At 37.7% G+C, this 20,195-nt stretch overlaps 1 protein-coding gene across 1 annotated transcript in view; it reads left to right on the plus strand.

Annotated features, from left to right (window-relative positions):
• nr6a1 (nuclear receptor subfamily 6 group A member 1) overlaps positions 1-20,195 on the plus strand; it is a 145,031-nt gene that overhangs the window by 66,989 nt on the left and 57,847 nt on the right. Inside the window, exon 3 of the mRNA XM_015379919.1 lies at positions 15,215-15,238. Within this exon, the coding sequence (XP_015235405.1) occupies positions 15,215-15,238 (24 nt within the window). The remainder of the gene's footprint in view (positions 1-15,214; positions 15,239-20,195) is intronic.

Raw genomic sequence — 20,195 nt, forward strand, 5'->3', positions numbered from 1 at the left:
TTTTTTTTTTACAAAATAATGATTTAAACAATTTAAATATTAAATACTAACGCTGATTTTTTTTTTTCTCTCACCTTACTAGACTAGAGATATTTAGAAGGTATAACACACAGAAACTTTTAAAGTAACTGAATTAAAAAAAAAAAAGAATAAAATATGTGAAGCACTTTCCATTTCAATTTCCATTAGAAGTCATTAGAAGGTGCGGTCTGTCGCTCTGTCAAATTATTTAAAACTTTATTTCAATGAAGTGAATGCTAACTGTGATGTAGCTCTCTGATTTTAGTATAATCCAGCATTTAGTGTTGGGGGAAACTTTGTGCTCCTAGTAGGACCTTAATATAGGGGTTAAATGGGCACTACGTAGTTTTTTTTCTCTAATTTATTATACCTTTATTTTTATAGGCAACTCATTAAGAACAAGTTCTTCTTTGCAGTGCGGCCTGAGAAGTGGTATAACCACTTGGTAAAAGGGAAGTAGAGTTAAAATAAACACAATACATTAGTAATACATACATCAAATAGAATTTAAAACATGACAACCCAAAAATGCCTATGTAGAGAAGCAGCTGCAAGTGTCTGTGAACAAGGATGATATAATTGTTTTGATGGATGAAATTGAAATTAGTCTATCCAGTTTAAGAATATTTGGCAGAGCGTTCCAGTCACGAGCGGCTGCAGATTGAAAAGACGCAATACCAAAAGTAGAGTTAGTTTTGGGAATAAGTATTTGTAGATGAAGTGAGGACCAGGTGTTGTAAGTGACAGGCTTTGGTGATGATAGAGACATTTTATAAGTTTTTACTGAAATATATCTTTCCAACAGCCGTTTTATTTTACCTTTTACCACTAAAATGCTGATGCAGCAATAAGACTGTAGCCTATTTTCCCTGAATTTACTTTGGGTTGGAAGTTCCTGCGAAGTTTTTGCAAATTTGACATAAAGAGCTTCTATGTTAAAAGGCTCCAGTTCAGCAAACAATTGAACAGTTATAATTAAAATGGATTCTGGTGATACTGAGTACCGAAAAGCATCCAGCTCAACTCAGATACCAGTGTCAACTCCAAATGGGTGAAAGAAGTAAATAAAAACCTTGTCAAGTTTGAGTGCGCTACGAGAACGAGCAGAAGAGAGGTGCAGCTCTGTGTGAAACTCTGAACTGCCTCTTTAAGAAGTTTAAATGTTTATAGTTACAGACAGAATATCATAAAGTGAATTCTGCACCCTGCCACCATTCAGCAGTGTAAGCATTAATCTCGGTGGCACATCTCTTATGCTTAAAAGCTTTACTTTTCTTGCACAGCTGAAGAATCGGCAGCGGCTCTGGTGGATTACAACTTTAAAGAAATTGTTTTAAAGCAGACATCATCTTTAAATTGGATAAAAAAAAACTAGCCTAATAAACTCTTATTCCAGAACTCATTGTTAGTAGATTATTTGTTTGCATACCTAATATGTACATGTTAGTAATAATGATAAAATAATAATCTAAAATAAGTATGATCAAATCAGGAGACCAGTTTCTAAGGCTAGTAGTTTAAAAATATTTTTTTTCTAGATAAAAACGGAAATGCCACCAGAAATGAGTTCTGCTCATCGTGCAGGTATCTCAGGGACCTTGACAAATTCATAAATATTACAGCTGCATCTATCATAAGCAGATCATTGTTGTTTGGTTTTACTTGTTTTCACTTTGATCTTTAAATTTGAATTTTGTTCCACTTTATAGATTGAAGAATTTAAGTCGGGCAGATTTCATGTTTCACTGATAAACTCTATTTTACATGTAGATTTACATATTTTCTTGAAAGTAAAGATATGATTTAAAATAAAAACTGCCCTGCGCCAGATTTTCAATAGATGATTAGAAAATGCTCCTTTTCATATGGTTTATTGAATTAAATGAATAAAAACTGTAAAGTAAATACATACGGCATGTTTAAATATACCCTGCACTAGAGACTGTAAAGATAAAATAAAAACCAGGTAGGTTGGTTGTACTGTTTGGTGCTGTCTGCTCTGCTATCTGATGTCAGCTGTTCTTCTGAATCTGCTTTGTCTCTCCGATAGTGACTGAAATCTGGAAAAACATCAGTTTCATAACCGTTATCTGTGCTGTCGGCCATTGTAACAGCAGTCAGTTTACCTGCCAGGTTTCCCTTTTCACATCATAAACCAACACTTCCAATTGGTAACAGTACTGGACTTGGTTTCCAAGTTTGAAATTCCTTCAATGGGAAGCGAAAAGTCTTAAAACTTGGAAACCAACTTCCACTGGATGGTTTTTAACTTTTTTTGAATACCCAAGTGATGCTTGAGTCAAAAAAGAGAAGCTGAAGTAAAAATGAAGGAGAAAAAACAAAACAATGGATGGATAGAATTATTGATACAATCTTTAAATTGGACAAAATGGTTAAGAAAATGGAAGGAAAGTTAGACTGGAAATTTAAATAAGATTTATTTAGAGCAGCCAAAGATTGCTCTAAATAAATCTTCATTTTAAGGCAGCTGCTTTCTGGGAGTTTATTTCAGATTCGTGGAGCATAAGGACTAAATGCTTTTTCTCCATGTTTGGTTCTGGTTCTGGGTATGCAGACTAGAACCAGAAGGCATGAAAGCTTTGGGTGGTTAAGCCTCTGACAACAAATAATGTATTTTAGAGCTGATCCATTCAGTGATTTACAGACTAAGAAGTTTTTTAAAAGTCTTTTCTCTGAGAGACGGGGAGCCAGTGTAAGGATTTTAACAAAACGTAGTTCTAGTGAGAACATCCTGGATTAACTGCAGCTGTCTGATCCATTTTTTAGGAAAATCTTTGAATAAAGCTCCACTGTAATCAGTTCTACTGAATATTAATTAATCATGAATAAATTTTTGAAGATGCTGCTGAAATATCGGTTCTTACATCCTGGAGATGTTCTCCAGGTGATAGAAGGCTAACTTTGTTGCTGCCTTATGAGGCTCTTAAGGCTCGGGTCTAAGTCCATCACTACACCCTGATTATGAGCCTGATTGGTGTTTTCTAGCTGGATTAACTGAAGGTTTCTGTTAACATTTAAATGCTCTTCTATACATTTACCCAGCACTTAAATGGGTTCATAGCCACCTGGTGAACTTGTAATATACAGCTGGGCGTCATCTGCATAGTTATGAGTAGGGGTGGGTGATAAGGCAAAAATATCATATTGTTTTATTTTGAAATAAAACTCGTGCAAGTTAGCCCAAAATTACAAAAGAATATTTCTGTTAATAAATAAAAAAATTATATAACTCATCTATTGCAGCAAAAGCTTATTCCAAGAACCATGAAGTAATTGAAGGTAAAACAAAATTGGATATATATTTAAATGAATTTATTAAAAAAAAAAAACTGACATCCTTTTACCTAATAGTCCACCAATAATTTATAGGCACATTTGATTATGTTTACATTTATTTACTTGATTACATTTGTATTTCATTTTTTCTACTTTAAAACCTCCATAGTCACATCCAGTTGCGATGGATACTCTACAGCAGAGGTCACAGACGGATCCGGACCCACCTGCTGGCTAATCCGGACCCAAACGGAATTAAAACATTTATAAATTACTGCACCTTGTCCAATGACAGTGTCTAAGCGTCACATCATCTCTTCTGTTAACACGGTAAAGCCATTCGGAGCATCCGGCACCAGACTTCACATGATATAGATTACTCTATGAGCTGCATCAGTCTGGGTTGCTGCTGCTGCTACTTTTAGACACAGCGGGCAAACCTGTGGCAAGCTGGGCGATGGGAAAGAAGGAGAAGACGATGAGGAGAAAGTGTGGACTGCTGGAAGAACTGCGGTGAACCGGTAAAAAAAAAAGTGAAATGGCGTGCTCAAAGATGAGCCTACACATTTAGAGGATGTTTGGCTCAACCTGCTGCTGTGAAGCAGGATTCTCCACCATGAACAGAATCAAAAATAAATATGGATCCACATCCTTGATGCTTGAGAATGGCTTAGTCTCCATTCAAACCCAGGTTTAAAGCCTTGCAGGGCAGCCTAAAGCCCACTGCTCTCATTAAGACAGAAAAAAAAGAAAGGAAAAGGAAAAGAACACGGTCAGTTCAGGGATTTTATAAAAAAAATGAGTCCAGATATTGTCTATTTACCAAACTGAAAGATTGTTGTTCTCTACTTCAAAAACAATTTAGATTTTAAAATGGAATTTTTTTTTATATTTTTTTATTTAAAAATTCAATGTATAACATGGATGCATAAACACCTGCATTTTATCTCAGTGTTAAATGCTGTTTAAAGTAACGGCTTATAATTAAAAATGTCTCTGGAACTTTTACTAGTTTATGATTTTCTTTATTTGGACCCCATTGATTTTTAAATCAATGGTTAATTGGTTACCCCTGCTCTACAGCATTCAGTGACCTTAACAACATAGGCTAAATTCAGCCAACTTTTCTATTAATGTTTTTTGTATTTCATTTGAAAGATTATACTGGCAAAGCTTTATTCCCAACTTAAAACCAGCATGTCGCAATTACCACCAGCTGGTCTCATAGGGAAGGAAGTGTTCAAGGATTTAGCACTTCAAGGTTAAAACATTCTGGAGCGTTTTCAGCTATCAGAGTGAGTCAGTTGATGAAAAGCCATAATTTCTCTCTCTTTTTTTTTTTTTTTTTGTATTTCCATGGCTCAAATTATCTCCTCCTTTCATGCTAAGCTCACATTATCATGTTATTCTGTATCAAACACAGCATCTCGGGAAGAGATCAGCTAATTATTCTGGCGGGCTTGTCTCTAAAACACTTCTTTGTTGTGCTAATGCATGCTCTGAGATAACATCTCCATCCATAACCTTCTCCACATGTAAAGATAACCTGGAGGGGATGGAGTTCTGGATTGTAGGACTCATATTGCCAGTTGTTGGGGTTGAACAGGGCAATGTTGCAGCGTTTTTTGCGGCATTGCCTGCCGTCATTTCCTGTGGCTTTTCCACGCGTCTCATGGCTCTGAGGAGGATGTTGAGCTAACTTGGAATCTGGGTGGCACATCTCTTATGCGAAAACTGTGGTTTTGCAGCTGCACCTTGCTGTTGCAGTGTAATGGTTATCCTGACTGCCTTCTGATGCGCAGTGGTATGACTGGAAGCGCTGAACCAGGTTTTTTGTGCCTATAGCTGTTCTCAGGGAGTCGTGCTTGATCTTTCTAAGCCACATTCGAAACTAGGTCACTGTGCTGTGTTGTCAGTCGTTTCTCTAGTGTATGTGTGCGTGTAGAATAAAGCTGCAAAATGGGCTTTTACATAAGCATGGGATGGGTTCCAACATTTATACAGTGTTTTGCTGTTGCAGAAATTCGCTTAAACTGCAGCACTACGTCTGAGATGCACTTCTTTTGCAATGCCGTGCTGAAAGAAAGCAATATAGAGAGAAACAGAAGGAGGGAGCAAAAGAGAGAAAAAATTCTCATCCTTCGTTTAGATCCTTAAGAACGCTTGGGAAGGCAGGATCTTATTACCACAGCAAATTTGCAATGTGCATAGTGGAGAAGATTAGATGCGTCTTGCCTTTGAAGTGTATTTTCCAACCATTGTGCGATGGCAAATTCCATCAAGTGTCTGGTGGTGGTGGTGGGGGGGGGCTCTGATAAGAGGAGCGGGTTATAAATGCAGCAGCATTAAAAGCTGTCATTTTAGCAATAAGATGAAACACTTCCAAATGCTAGCTAAATGGAAGAAAAAAAATTCCCTCATTTCAGCAGTGTCATTCAGAACTGTGTTTGGGAAAAGCTTCAGCTTTTTAAAATCGCAAGGTGCTTCAGAGTGTGAATAGGTGTCAGAGTGGAGTACGCAATGCATATGCTTTTTATGGCAAAAGAACTAGGTCACACAAATAAAATCAAAGTTTTATTTTGCCCTGTTTCAGATTTGGTGTCCTCTTTAGGCCTGCATGGTGGTACAAAAGTCTGCAATGCAGCTAAATAATTCAAGCTTGATTTTATTTGATACCGAGCTTCATTTTACTCACTCTTCTTTGCAATGACCTTTAGCATCCTTGGACTTTTAGCTGTTAGGGTGGTGTAGACTCCATCTAAAATGCTAAATCTATCAGGGCTTAGGCAATAAGATTAAATGTGATTAATCAATTATTGAAATATGGGCAACTAATTTAGTAATTGAAATATTTGGTACACAGACTGAACGATTGACCTACATACAGCAGTAATTAGGATGAAAATCAAAAAAATATAACATTTTCCTTTTTAAGACAAAACAAAATATGTACAGTGGGGCAAAAAAGTATTTAGTCAGCCACCAATAGTGCAAGTTCTCCCACTCAAAAAGATGAGAGAGGCCAGTAATTTTCATCATAGATATACCTCAACTATGAGAGACAAAATGAGAAAAAAAAAATGCAGAAAATCACATTGTCTGATTTTTAAAGAATTTATTTGCAAAATATGGTGGAAAATAAGTATTTGGTCAATAACAAAAGTTCGTCTCAATACTTTATTATATACCCTTTGTTGGCAATGACAGAGATCAAACGTTTTCTGTAAGTCTTCACAAGGTATTTTGGCCCATTCCTCCATGCAGATCTCCTCTAGAGCAGTGATGTTCTGGGGCTGTCGCTGGGCAACACGGACTTTCAACTCCCTCCAAAGATTTTCTATGGGGTTGAGATCTGGAGACTGGCTAGGCCACTCCAGGACCTTGAAATGCTTCTTACGAAGCCACTCCTTCGTTACCCGGGCAGTGTGTTTGGGATCATTGTCATGCTGAAAGACCCAGCCACGTTTCATCTTCAATGCCCTTGCTGATGGAAGGAGGTTTTCACTCAAAATTTGACGATACATGGCCCCATTCATTCTTTCCTTCACACGGATCAGTCGTCCTGGTCCCTTAGCAGAAAAACAGCCCCAAAGCATGATGTTTCCACCCCCATGCTTCACTGTAGGTATGGTGTTCTTTGGATGCAACTCAGCATTCTCTCTCCTCCAAACACGACGAGTAGAGTTTTTACCAAAAACTTCTATTTTGGTTTCATCTGACCATATGATATTCTCCCAGTCATGGTCTGGATCATCCAAATGCTCTCTAGCAAACTTGAGATGGGCCTTGACATGTGCTGGCTTAAGCAGGGGGACACGTCTGGAACTGCAGGATTTGAGTCCCTGGCGGCGTAGTGTGTTACTGATGGTAGCCTTTGTTACTTTGGTCCCAGCTCTCTGCAGGTCATTCACTAGGTCCCCCCTGTGGGTTCTGGGATTTTTACTCACCGTTCTTGTGATCATTTTGACCCCACAAGGTGAGATCTTGCGTGGAGCCCCAGATCGAGGAAGATTATCAGTGGTTTTGTATGTGTTCCATTTTCTAATAATTGATACCACAGTTGATTTCTTCACACCAAGCTGTTTACCTTTTGCAGATTCAGACTTCCCAGCCTGGTGCAGGTCTCTCATTTTGTTTCGGGTTTCCTTTGACAGCTCTCTAGTTTTGGCCATGGTGGAGTTTAGAGTGTGACTGATTGAGGTTGTGGACAGGTGTCTTTTATACTGATAACGGGTTCAAACAGGTGCCATTAATGAAGGTAACAAGTGGAGGACAGAGGAGCCTCTTACAGAAGAAGTTACAGGTCTGTGAGAGCCAGAAATCTTGCTTATTTGTAACTGACCAATTACTTATTTTCCACCATATTTTGCAAATAAATTCTTTAAAAATCAGACAATGTGATTTTCTGGATTTTTTTTTCTCATTTTGTCTCTCATAGTTGATGAAAATTACCAGCCTCTCTCATCTTTTTAAGTGGGAGAACTTGCACTTCTGGTGGCTGACTAAATACTTTTTTGCCCCACTGTAAATGTACTTATATATTTGTTTTCATTTTAAGTTTTATTTTTTCAGAAGATTGATCTGATCAGTTAATTAACTTTTTTTAAGCTAAGTCTGTTTTAGTATTAATAAAGTTAACAGAAGGAGGGAGCAAAAGAGAGTAAAAATTCTCATCCTTGGTTTAGGGATGAGAATCCAACATCAAACATCACAGATGTTTGAGCTCGGCCTATTTTCCAGTGTAGTCCTGTTTCCCTCGGTTTCAACCAGATCATCTGACTACATGATCTGGTGGAGTTGTCTTTGTAAAGTACCTTGAGATTACATGTGTTGGGAATCTGCGCTATATAAATTGAATTGAACACCAGGTACACAAAAGCACCAACAATGAAGCAACCCTAAAAACTAAAAAGGTTTGCAAAGTAGAGACTACAGAAATTTTTTCCCTCTTAATGTTTTTTAAATCTATCGCAGTGTTTGTTCTTTTCACCGAGGTCAGTGTCACTACCTGCAGTATTAGGAAATCCCCGAATATTATCCTCTGGGAATATTTAGGCTAAGATAGGAACTCTCTGAAAATCTATGTGAATTCAGGTCTCACAATATTATAAAGCATTATTTTGTTCAATGTTGTTGAATGTCCACCTATTTTAGTCATTTTTCATAAATATTTTTAGAAAGCTGATTAGTTATTTGTGTCGCTCAGGTTAACATTATAAAATAACTTATACCAATAGGTTTGGGTCTTTAAGTATTTTTCATGTTCTATGCATTAAGTTTGGAACGGCAGTAGTTTGAAAGCCTGAGCTATTTTAATCATCCTGGGAGAAACTAATACTGGCCCCTTCCTAATGATACCTGCAGCCTCCGACTGATGGCAAAGGGGAGACTTATTTGTTTACAGCTGAAAGGGGCCATTAATTTTTGGAACCTTCCTAAGTACAATTTTTTTTGTGGACTAGTAGCTGTTAGTTAATTCGTTTTTGTTTTTCCGTTTTACTGAAAGCTACCATCTGCATGTAAGTGTTAGCCTTGAATGCTGAAAGAGGAATTTAGAATTGCGACACTTTAGAAAACTTTGAAAAGGACTGAGATTCATCTAGATGCTGCTGGACTCTGATCAGACGTTCCGCTGCATCCTCCTCAGCACTTTGACCTTCACTTGAGCAGAGTGGGCTCTGAGGGGTTTGATGTCGGGATGGGGCCGATGTGAGGGGGGAGAACAGCAATGTGACCCTTCTATTCCTAAACCCCCAACCCGCCTGTTATCCTGCTGAACCTAAGGGGTGAAAAAACATCCCAGGGGGAACGGCTGAGGAGTGAAACCCCAACCTGGGCCTCTACTTGATACTGTTACAGCTGCAGACCAAACACAAACAGTGCAGGGGTGGCTGGAGGTGTCTCACTATGCTGAGAGACACACTGCTTTCTCCATTGGTCCTACTTCAGTCTTTCTCTTTAACTTATTGTTGTTTAGATCTGTGAAGGTCAGGGTTGTTTGTGCTGTAAACAAGTCGGCTTATATTCTAGTTAATTAGTCCAAATTTTTTTCCCCTTTATAAAAAAAATTGCCTTTGATCTAAAGTGTAATGTGATAAACTGCTCTCGCCTTGTGCAGCAGCATGCAATTATAAGCTTGTGGTTTAGCTCATCAGTTTGCCGTGCATGTCCCACTGCAGAAAATAGCACTTTAGACTCTATAACTTAGTGTACATGAACTTAAGTAATGCTTATTGCTGGCTGTCTCCCCTAATCAGATTTTTCTTAAATCTGTTTAAACTGGGAATCTGTTATTTGTATTAGAGTTGGGGATTAGAAAAAAAAAAATCCACACAGCTAGATCAGTGCAGCATTAAATTTATTTTTAGATTAGCCTCAAAAAGACTGAGCTCGCCAAAGTCGGAAATGTTGTTTAAACCATCCTGAAGGATGCTGTCTGCATTGGATTGAACTTTTTAAACTAAAAATAAATTAATTTAGATTTTGAATCTTTTAATTACTTTAGTGTGATTTTTTTTTTGTTGTAAAACTAGGCTTCTTTTATTGATCTCCTGTAATATATTTTTTCATTTTCGTTGACGATCCTACAGGGAGAGCAAAGTAAAAGCAGCATCATGTTTATGCGTGTCATTACAAGCTTCTACTGGAAGCACTTAGGATAAAATCCTGTTTACAGTTCCATGGAAAAATGTCCATGCTCCTTGATCTTAAATTGAGGTTTTTTATATAGTGTAAATTCACAACATATGTCCCAGGTTTTTTTTTTAACTGTGGTGGCAAATTACTGGGGTGGGGGGGATAAAAAAAATAATACTTAACTATGTTTCTGTCATTAAAATATCTTTAAGATGTTATATACCTTATCATTACTTTGTTAAATACTTCACTGCATACATCTGATTTTCCCAAAAAGAGCGAATTTAGAGGCATGCACATTAGGAGGTTAGAAGCGATTTAAGTTATTTGATAATCAGGTAATTATTTTTTGGTGCAATAGTTTCGGAGGAAAGAAAAAAGGAAATATATGAATATATTTTTTGTTGTATTTGCATTCCTGCTTTTGTAATGCAGGGCTGAATAAACGTCATCTTTGCTCATGTTGTACTTGCGCATGTTTTAACTGTGGGAAAAGGCAGCAGGTCTCCGTTCTGCTCTCTTTGCCCTGACTGGATGCAGGGCTTTCAGGACAAGGCAGCTGCCTGTGAAACAGCCCCTACACTGTACGATTTTTTTGCCCTTTTCAGTCCGATTCTCCAGTCGTGCAAGAATTTTTTGATGGGTCTGACCTTCAGCCTGATTGTTCGTTGTGTATTATACAGGGGGTAATGAGGGACGATAAGACTCTAACGACCTAACCTGACTCCGCCAGATGGATTTGCTCCGCATATCCATCTGGACACCATCAATTCAATTCACTTTATTTATATAGCACGTTATCTCAAGGCACTTTATAGTTCAACCAGATCAACACTTCGTAATCAGAGTATAGCATTAAGTTGGCTAGGGTCACTGTCACTACTGTTAGCATGAGGCGCTACCTGGACCCTACAGAGGTTGCACAGGCAGTCCAACTCCTCCAGGATGGCACATCAATACGTGCCATTGCCAGAAGGTTCGCTGTGTCTCCCAGCACAATCTCAAGAGCATGGAGGAGATTCCAGGAGACAGACAGTTACTCCAGGAGAGCTGGACAGGGCCGTAGAAGGTCTACAACCCATCAGCAGGACCGGTATCTGATCCTTTGTGCAAGGAGGAGCACTGCCAGAGCCCTACAAAATGACCTCCAGCAGGCCACTGGTGTGAATGTCTCTGACCAAAAAATTAGAAACGGACTTCAGGAGGGTGTCCTGAGGACCCGACGTCCTCTAGTGGACTCTTTGCTCACTGCTCGGCAGCATGGAGCTCGATTAGCATTTGCCACAGAACACCGGAATTGGCAAGTCCGCCACTGCCGCCCTGTGCTGTTCACATATGAGAGCAGGTTCACCCTGAGCACATGTGACAGACGTGAAAGGGTCTGGAGAAGCGGTGGAGAACGTTATGCTGCCTGTAACATCGTTCAGCACGACCGGTTTGGTGGTGGGTCAGTGATGGTCTGGGGAAGCATATCCATGGAGGGACGCACATATATATATATATATATATATAGGCTAGACAACGGCACCCTGACTGCCATTAGGTATCGGGATGAAATCCTTGCACCCATTGTCAGACCCTATGCTGGTGCAGTGGGTCCTGGGTTCCTCCTGGTGACGACAATGCCCGGCCTCATGTGCAAGAGTATGCAGACAGTTCCTGGAGGATGAAGGAATTGATACCATTGATTGGCCCCCACGCTTGCCTGACCTAAATGCAATAGAACAACTCTGGGACATTATGTCTCGATCCGTCCGACGCCGCCAGGTTGCACCTCAGCCTGTCCAGGAGGTCAGTGATGCCCTGGTCCAGATCTGGGAGCAGATATACCCCAGGACGCCATCCGTCGTCTCATTAGGAGCATGCCCCGACGTTGTCAGGCATGCATACAAGGACGTGGGGGCCATACAGATTACTGAAAACCATTTTGAGTTGCTGCAATGCCGTTTCAGCAAAATGGACTAGCCTGCCGCATCATTTTTCTCACTGTAATTTTTGGGGTGGCTTTGAATTCAGCCCTCTGTAGGTTGATAATTTTCATTTCCATCAAATGATGTGGCATCGTTTTGTTCCTAACACATCATTTTTTCCCCCCATGGAGATGTGATGTGTTTTCAAAGTGTTCCTTTCATTTTTTGAGCAGTGTATATGTATAAATATATAAATCAGCAATAACATAAATTGGACTGCTAGTTGCATCCTTAGTGAACACGTCTATTTTTTTTTTTTTCATGAAACTAAGCATTTCCTTTATAGTTTAGTACATTTCTATGGTTTATCTAGTGTACTGCCCCCTGTCTTATTGGAGAATACTGCTTAGCGACAAGTTCATTTGCCCACTGCATTTGCTCAGGGTCAGAAAAAAGTGATCAGAAAAAAAGAAGAAAAATAGATATTAATTATTGTATAAGTGACCAAATAAATAGATAAGCCAAATTTGCTTATCATTGAGTGTTGTTTATTTTTCCGTATTTTTAGATCGGTATATGGTCTGACGTATATTGTGCAATTATATAAGAAGATCATTGCATTTATTTATATTAGGTTTTCTGTCTGTTTTATTGGTGCAGTGTGTGCATCATTTAACGACTTCAGGAGCTGTTTTCTTTGTTGAGACTGAATGTCTCTGTGTTGAAAGCTGAGATTTCTCCCAGGTGTTTCATCTCTATTTCCATATGTGCAGAAGAAAAAGCATCACTCACTCCTTCTGTTTTTTTCTGTTCAGACGGAACTGTAGCAGAGCTAAACATGCATCTATAAAGGCTCCTGCAGATGAAATAATTCATGTGATGCTTTGATGAGCAATAATGGCCCTAGCTGGGTATAATTCATTTGCCCCAGTTCTGTTTTGAGATTATGTTTTCCACAAAGCATCCCACCATCTCCCTTAATACCCCTCCTCCCTTTTACCGCTCTTTGTACGGTTGTAAAAAAGGGCCTATTTATTATTTAAATCCTTCCATAATTCATCCATTCCTCACCAATGCACCCTCTGTCGTTAGTTCTTCGTCTAACACCAATTAGCATGAGCGCTACATGCATGTGTGGAAAACGGCGCAGAGAACGGAAGCGTGTGGAAAGCGGCAACAGCAGCCCATTCCGATGGAGAAGGCTTTCTCACTCTCCTTCCTGTGATGTGATCACGGCTGACATATTGAGTCTAATTTGTAGCCTAAAGATCCAAACAGCTGTGGCCTATTTTTATTAAGCTCTTGTTTGAGTGATGTCACGGTTTTTTTGCCGTGTAGGGCTGCCTCGCTCACGGCGCTCGGTGTGAGGATGTCAGGAGAATTTCACTGAGCTGCTGATGAGGAAGGCAGGGGTTACGGGGCCTTTAGATAAATCGGATAAGTCAGCTAAGGCAGTTGTGGTGTCGTTTGTAAGGCATCTTTTAAAAATTGTTAACAATTCACACATGTTGTTGCTGCTTTTGTCGTGGCCTCGGCATTTTAAGAAAATAATTATTTTGTCACGATTTTGATTGGTCCAGAATAGGAACAGCAGCTGTTCAATGGAGTGAACTTTATTTGATTAGTTTTGTAAATGAAAATGTGCAAAAAATGCACTCCAGAAATTAAAAAAAGGTTTTTAATAAAAGTAAATTAAGACCAACTTTGCAGTTTTCTCAGATATTATGCTTGTTAAAAAAACTTATGTTTTATAACTTAGTTTATGTAATAGAAATTCTTTAAAAATTAAACAATAAAGTAAATCTGTGAAAGGAAATAATTGAAAAAATATGAAAGAAAATTGAAAAAAAAAAATAATTTCGAAACCTTATTTGAAAATGAAAAAGATAAATTTAATCTGAGAAAACTGAGTAACTTTTTTTTATTAAAAGTTTTGATGTTTGTATTTTTTGTGTGATTTTAAGGCTCTGGTGGTCTTTATTATTGTGGTGTTTTCCACATGTCCTCCCCCTTTCTCTTAATCCCACTTCATGTCCTTTCAAAGGTCAAAAGGTCAGGACTCTAACCACTAACGGCCACGGCAGGACCATAGCTGGATCGGTCACTACCGTACCATTAATGCTTTTTTTTAAGTTTTATTTTTGGATTGCATTTTTATTCCTATTTAAAAAGTCTTCTATGCTTGCCACAACAATAAAAAAAGAAATCACTCCTTAAGGTTAAGAATACCTTATTTAAGGAATTCCTCTGTTTTTCTACTTTTAAACTTATTTTACTTTTTAAAGGTTGTTGAAAATCTCTGCATGAAGATTTTCACTCCCAACGTACACGTTACCCATCTCTTCTCCGCCACGCTACTTCAGCAATAATTAATCATCAATTTGATTCTGTCAGTTCTTTATTTAAGAAGGCTTTAAGATTATAAAGATGGAGGAAATTGCAGATGTCTGACCCAGATGTTTTTAAGGACGTTCTGTCTGAGCTTATTGTTGCCCGGCTCACCCAATCATAGTAGAAATAGAAGCATGTATGTGTTGGCAAAGTCCATTTGACCTAATGTTATTTGTTTGTGTGTGTGTGGGGGGGGGGTGTTGGAGTTCGGACATTTTGCTGGTCCTCACAAGCTAAATTTTTGCTGATAGTTAGGTTTATGGCTAAGGTGTCAATTGGTTTGGGTTAAGGTGAGGTATGCATTGATAATGGTTAGGTTTAGGGTCAGTTTTAGGGTTAGGGCATAGAAAGGCTTGAAAATTAATGGAAGACAATGGAAGTCAACACATGGTCCTCCCTAAATATAGCAGAAAGAGTGTTTGTGTGGTGGTGGTGTGGGGGCACACTAGGGAAGCTACTCTATTTACTTCTTGACTGTTTATTTATTTACCCCAATCAGTCCCAACACAGCAGCATGTTGTGAGTGAAAGTGTAGGTTAGTTTTTGTCTTTCCAGTAAAGAAAATGGTAGTAACTACTTTAACGGTATATACTAACAAAAAAACAAACAAAAAAACACGGTATGCTTGGTCACCTTTCAATTTTCTGAACATTGATTCCAACAATGCGATTTGGTGGGAAATAATAAAACGTTGGTGTTTCTTGTATTCCGGAGAGCGACCAACATTGGGGATGCCCCCAGAGTAACATTAATGCTTGCATCAGTGGGATCTGATCTGTGCTCAGTTTGCATACCCGTCACTTTTTTCAGAGCAGGTCCCTGCTTGTCAGAACGTTTCCCGGCACATAGACATAACATTACTGATGACTAATTGTATAGTCTCACAGTTCAAGTATGCCCAGACATTCCGACTCTGTTGATCATGAATATTGATAAAACCTTGGTTTCTCTTTCCACAGATACAATCAATGAAAGTAATCTGGGTAAGTAAAAATACTTTTGTGTTTTTATGAAGTTCTGCATGATGAAAGCTATCTGTTAAAGTATCAAAAAATCTGAAATTCCAAGTTAGAGTTGTTTTTTTTCTACTGCTGCCATCTCCTGTGTCACTGCTGTTTTTATTCCTATGTTTACTAGTAGGGGTCTGCACTTTTACCACAAATAAAAAATGCCTTTTTTTTTTTTTTTTCACCAACAAACATTTTGGTTGCAACTTGATTCCAATTCTGCTCTGAACTATCCCCAAGGGTTTTATTGTTTTTATGTCTTAAATGCTTTCTTATCCAGATTCCATTGTTACAAGACTGTCCTGCTGCTTGGAAAACTCTTTACTGCTTGCTCATACGCATCGATCTGCAGAGTAGCTACTACTCACTTCTCTTGTGTGTAGCAGCAACCCATTTTAGGAATATTATCACCACCTAAACAGCTAGAGGAAGGAAGCTGGTGTCGTACTTGTAGTGTTGTAGGCAAGACGACATCAACCGAGACCAAGGAGATCTTTAAGGGTCCAGACCAAGATCTATAAGGTCATGGTTGGTGTGGTCTTGACTACAACACTACTTACTCTCTTTAAATGTAAAATAACCAAAGAGTGAGTGCTGCTGTGATTTGAAAATTACAAATATGAAAATAGTGGATTTAATTTAATAAAAAATTTAGAAACTGATATTATCTTTAGATCATCTAATGCTGAGCTCGGGCTCTTTTTAACTTCTGACTGTATTTCACTACATGTACTAGGGCTGGGTAAAAAAAATGGATTTAATCGATTTTGAATCGATTTCTTTACGTTTTTGCAAAATCGATGTCTAGGGAATGAGATCGATTCATTTTATAGTGACCCGTGTGACATTCACATTCAAATGAGCAGGAAAGATGCATTCAAGATTACTTCAAGCCAGACGGCTGCAAATAGGTTGACTGAAGATATTAACAAATGGAGGCTGACCAGCAAACACCCTGTAGTTGTTACAGACAACGCTGCAAATATGGTTTGTGCAGTGAAGATTATGCAGCTCATGAATGTCTGCTGTGTCACATCTGCTTGCTCGAGTGAGGCTTCACTTTTTCACTTTTCACAAACAAGTTTGCACTTATGAGACAGTTTTGTTCACATCTCAACTTTGAACTATCCGATTTACAAGTTTGCACTTTGTGTTTAATGTGACAGGAAAAAACTAAATACATGCGTATTTTGAAACACAGCTGAACCACTTTCATTATTGTAAAAACAGATCGAAGCAAAATTAATCGATTTAGAACAGTATGAATCAAAACCGAATCGATTCAGGACTTTGGCGAAAAAATACCCTGCCCTAATATGTACAGAGTATATGTACTCTTCATACACCATATACTCTGTGCAAATACTCAGAGTATATATATCTTAGTATATGTACAGAGTTAGATGCCAAGTTAGATGTCATCTTTCACATGTTTATATGTTATAAAAGGGGATTTTGTTCTTTCTAAAAAAGAAAAAAATAGAATTTGCTTTTTAACTGCCCAGGTATCCTAATTAAAGATGGGCATCTGGTTACTGCTGTTGCATTTAGACATCAGAATTCAGTGGAAGAATATCCTGGACTTAGCTGCAGCTCTGCATAGCTTGCATGGATTATCCTGACATAGTTCTACTTTTTCCTTTTATGACGCATTTTACTACTTTTCTATTTAAAACTCTTTAGTCTCCTAAGAGTTTAATACATTAGTTCACATATAAAGAAATTGTAGTTGTGTAGGAATTTTTTTAATGTTTGTTATTTATGATGTACATCCAAATCCAAAATAAAGAATTATATGAAGTTTAAAATAGAAACACAAAAAAATAAGCATTTGAATGAAAATCAATGCATGACTTGATGTTTAAACTGCCATTTTCTAAGTATTTTTTTAACAAATCTTACATTGGTGGTATCACCTAATTCTCACTACACAAACTCCATGAAATCCTTCATAATTCTTTGTACCCAATTAGCATGCAAAACTTTACCCTGCCTACACAGACCCACAACCATTTCTGAGGTTTAGAAACTGTCCTAATATGTTTCTTTTTCAGCCAATCTGTGTTATATAGTTTTTTTGTATGTTTTGGGACGTTGTCATCCTAAAGGCCCATCCATTAGCCTTGTTTTGAGATTAGATTAAGGGTCTGTGCTCATACCAGGGAAGCAAGCAGAAAACTGTGCTATGAATACAGACTTAAATTGTCAATAAACTTCTGTGATGACTGTTAATGCTATCCATCAGAAAAGACTTTGGAAGGACAGAGCAGTGACCCAGAAATGGAGGAAAACTATGTGTTCCTTCATGCAGCACCTCTGTTTTGCAAATATATGCAATTCTTACAGCTAGAATATCATTGCAAATGTCTAGAACAAAGTGTCAAAGTAAATTTTGGAACTTTCTAATTTTGATAATGTTAGAGGATGCAACCTTTAAGCAGAGGGAGATCCACCGCCTGCTGGCAGCAGTGATGTTAAGCAACAGAGGAGACAAGTGGCTTGCTAACTGCAAAGGAATGTATGTTTTCTGCATTTTGGGTCAGACTTAGGCCGATTTGTATTCACACCTGAAGCGAACTGGATTGGAGTCCGTTTGAAAGCGGACCACGACCACCTAAAAAAACAAGTCTCGCTCCGAACTAAAGGGGAAACCGACTGGTTTGGTTACAGTGAACCAAATATGGCAGTTGAGAAAAAAATCCAGAGAGGAAAAGGGTTCTTGTTCTAGTCGGTCCCTCAATAAAGAAAACTCTTTCTGTAATACTATGGTTAAAAAAAACGAAACAAGCCAAAGCCTAATATTTTCTACGGAAGAGGATTAGGGCCACTGGAAAAAAAAAAAGTTAACTGATTTTTTAATTTTATTTCAGTTTATTTTGGGGAAAAAAGTCAGAATTCTGACTTTTTTCTCAGATTTCTGACTTTTTTCTCAGATTTCTGACTTTTATCTCAAATTTCTGACTTTTTTCTCAGATTTCTGACTTTTTTCTCAGATTTCTGACTTTTTTCTCAGAATTCTGACAGCTATCAAGCCATAGCCATGTCTGTTTTAGAGACTAGCTCTTTTGTCTAATGACCTTCTTCTCCTCCATTAATGAGGGGACCCCTCGGGTACATAAAAAAAGTCAGAATCCTGAGATTAAATTCAAAATTCTGAGAAAAAAAGTCAGAATTCTGAGAAAAAAGTCAGAATTCTGTGGAAAAAAAGTCAGAATTCTGACTTTTTTTCCCATGTTAAACTGAAATAAAATTTAAAAATCAGTTAACTTTTTTTTTTTTTCCCCCAGTGGCCCTAATCCTCTTCCGTAATTTTCATCTCCATGCTTGGCTGTGTTGATATTTTTCTACCCATTAGAAAAAAGTGTAATAGATTGACTTCAAAGGCTTTTGTTTTTATGCTTTTTTTATGCTTTATTTTATAATATGAATTGAATAGTTTTTCCAAGTCTTTTCTAACTATTAAAAGTTAACCAGGCTTTTAGGAGCATATTCACCGTCCAGGTTTGGTCCAGGTTAATGTGAGAATGTTCTAATCTTAGGTTGGTGGAGTTTGCTCTCATTCAAAAATTTTATTTTATTTATTTTACGAAACCAAAAACAACATGCAGTTGGCACAGATTATTTCAGAGGCAGTTTTTCAATGATTTAGAAGAGCGAGAGAGAGAAAAAACTTTCTGTCTGATGGGCTTTCTTTTGCTACTGTGGTGTGTTCATGTAGCCCCACAAGACATTTTTAAAGTAATGAATCTTCAGATTGGAGTTCTTGCTTTTTTATTTTCATTCATTTAAAATACTGATTTTTTTTTATTTTTTACTTTAACTTTTTTATTTGCTCTATAATTAAAGCACAGAATGTATAGATGCTGTAGGAGAAAATGTCTTTCTGTTTGTTATACTAACGGTTACAAAATTTGATTTAAAAAGAGACATAGTTCACTACAAAGATGTAAATGTTACCAGATTATATCTCTAATATCTAATTCTCATCTCAGTTTTTTTTTGGCAGGTCACAAAATGAATCAAATTCCACTAGAGTCATACAAAGGACAGATAAGCAGATGAGTAAACACTCATTCAGTCAATAGTTACAAAAGTAGTCCCCCTGTTAAAGCGTCTATTGAAGGAAATTAAAATATTTAAATAAAGCTTTGAGATGTCGGACAATTGTAAAATAAAAGTAAAGTCTTATTTTGGGAATTTTCTTCTTTTATTCATCTGCGTATGCCGTCAGTCAGGTATGTGCCTGTACTGATTCTATTATATGATTAAACAGAAAGAAACTGTGGGCTAAAGCATGGAAGTTTGTTTCCTGGAGAAATCCGCCTCTGTGCTGCCTCCTAATAAATCCTTGTTGCTTTAATCTGCTTGAAGTAGAAGATGAGAGGACTTTACTGCAAAATGCCATTTCACACAGTGTCAAATGCGCAGCACACTTATCCTAATGCTCTTGTATAATATTCCTGAGAGGGTTGCCGTATAGAAGCTTGTCTAAATGTATAGTTTCTCAACATGAAATGCATGTGGATACATTCTCATTTTTATTCTCATTAAAGGCTTTTGCTACAACAAACTATTTTTCATAAAGCAACATATAACTTGTTGGAGATGTTTTATTGCCACGTCAGTAAGTTTTTAATACAAATACATGAAAATTGGTTAAGTACAGAGAGAATGTTAGATCGTAACATCTGCTGAAGTTACATACAGTGGACAAATTGGACAGAAAATGAACTCTAGTACTAGGGGTGTGGGAAATAATCGTTTTTGCAATATATTGTGATATTCGGCTGCCCAATATAATATCGATCTTTCACTTCTTAGTATCGATTTAAAAAAAAAAAATGGTTACATAAAACATTGATGGGAAAAAGGGGTACCTCTGCACCACCACTCTGGCAGAAAGCGCTGTGGAGCCCTTTAACTGAGCGTGCAG

This window comes from Cyprinodon variegatus, unplaced genomic scaffold (genome assembly GCF_000732505.1).
Source record: "Cyprinodon variegatus isolate N-32 unplaced genomic scaffold, C_variegatus-1.0 Scaffold203, whole genome shotgun sequence".
Classification (NCBI taxonomy): Eukaryota; Metazoa; Chordata; class Actinopteri; order Cyprinodontiformes; family Cyprinodontidae; genus Cyprinodon; species Cyprinodon variegatus.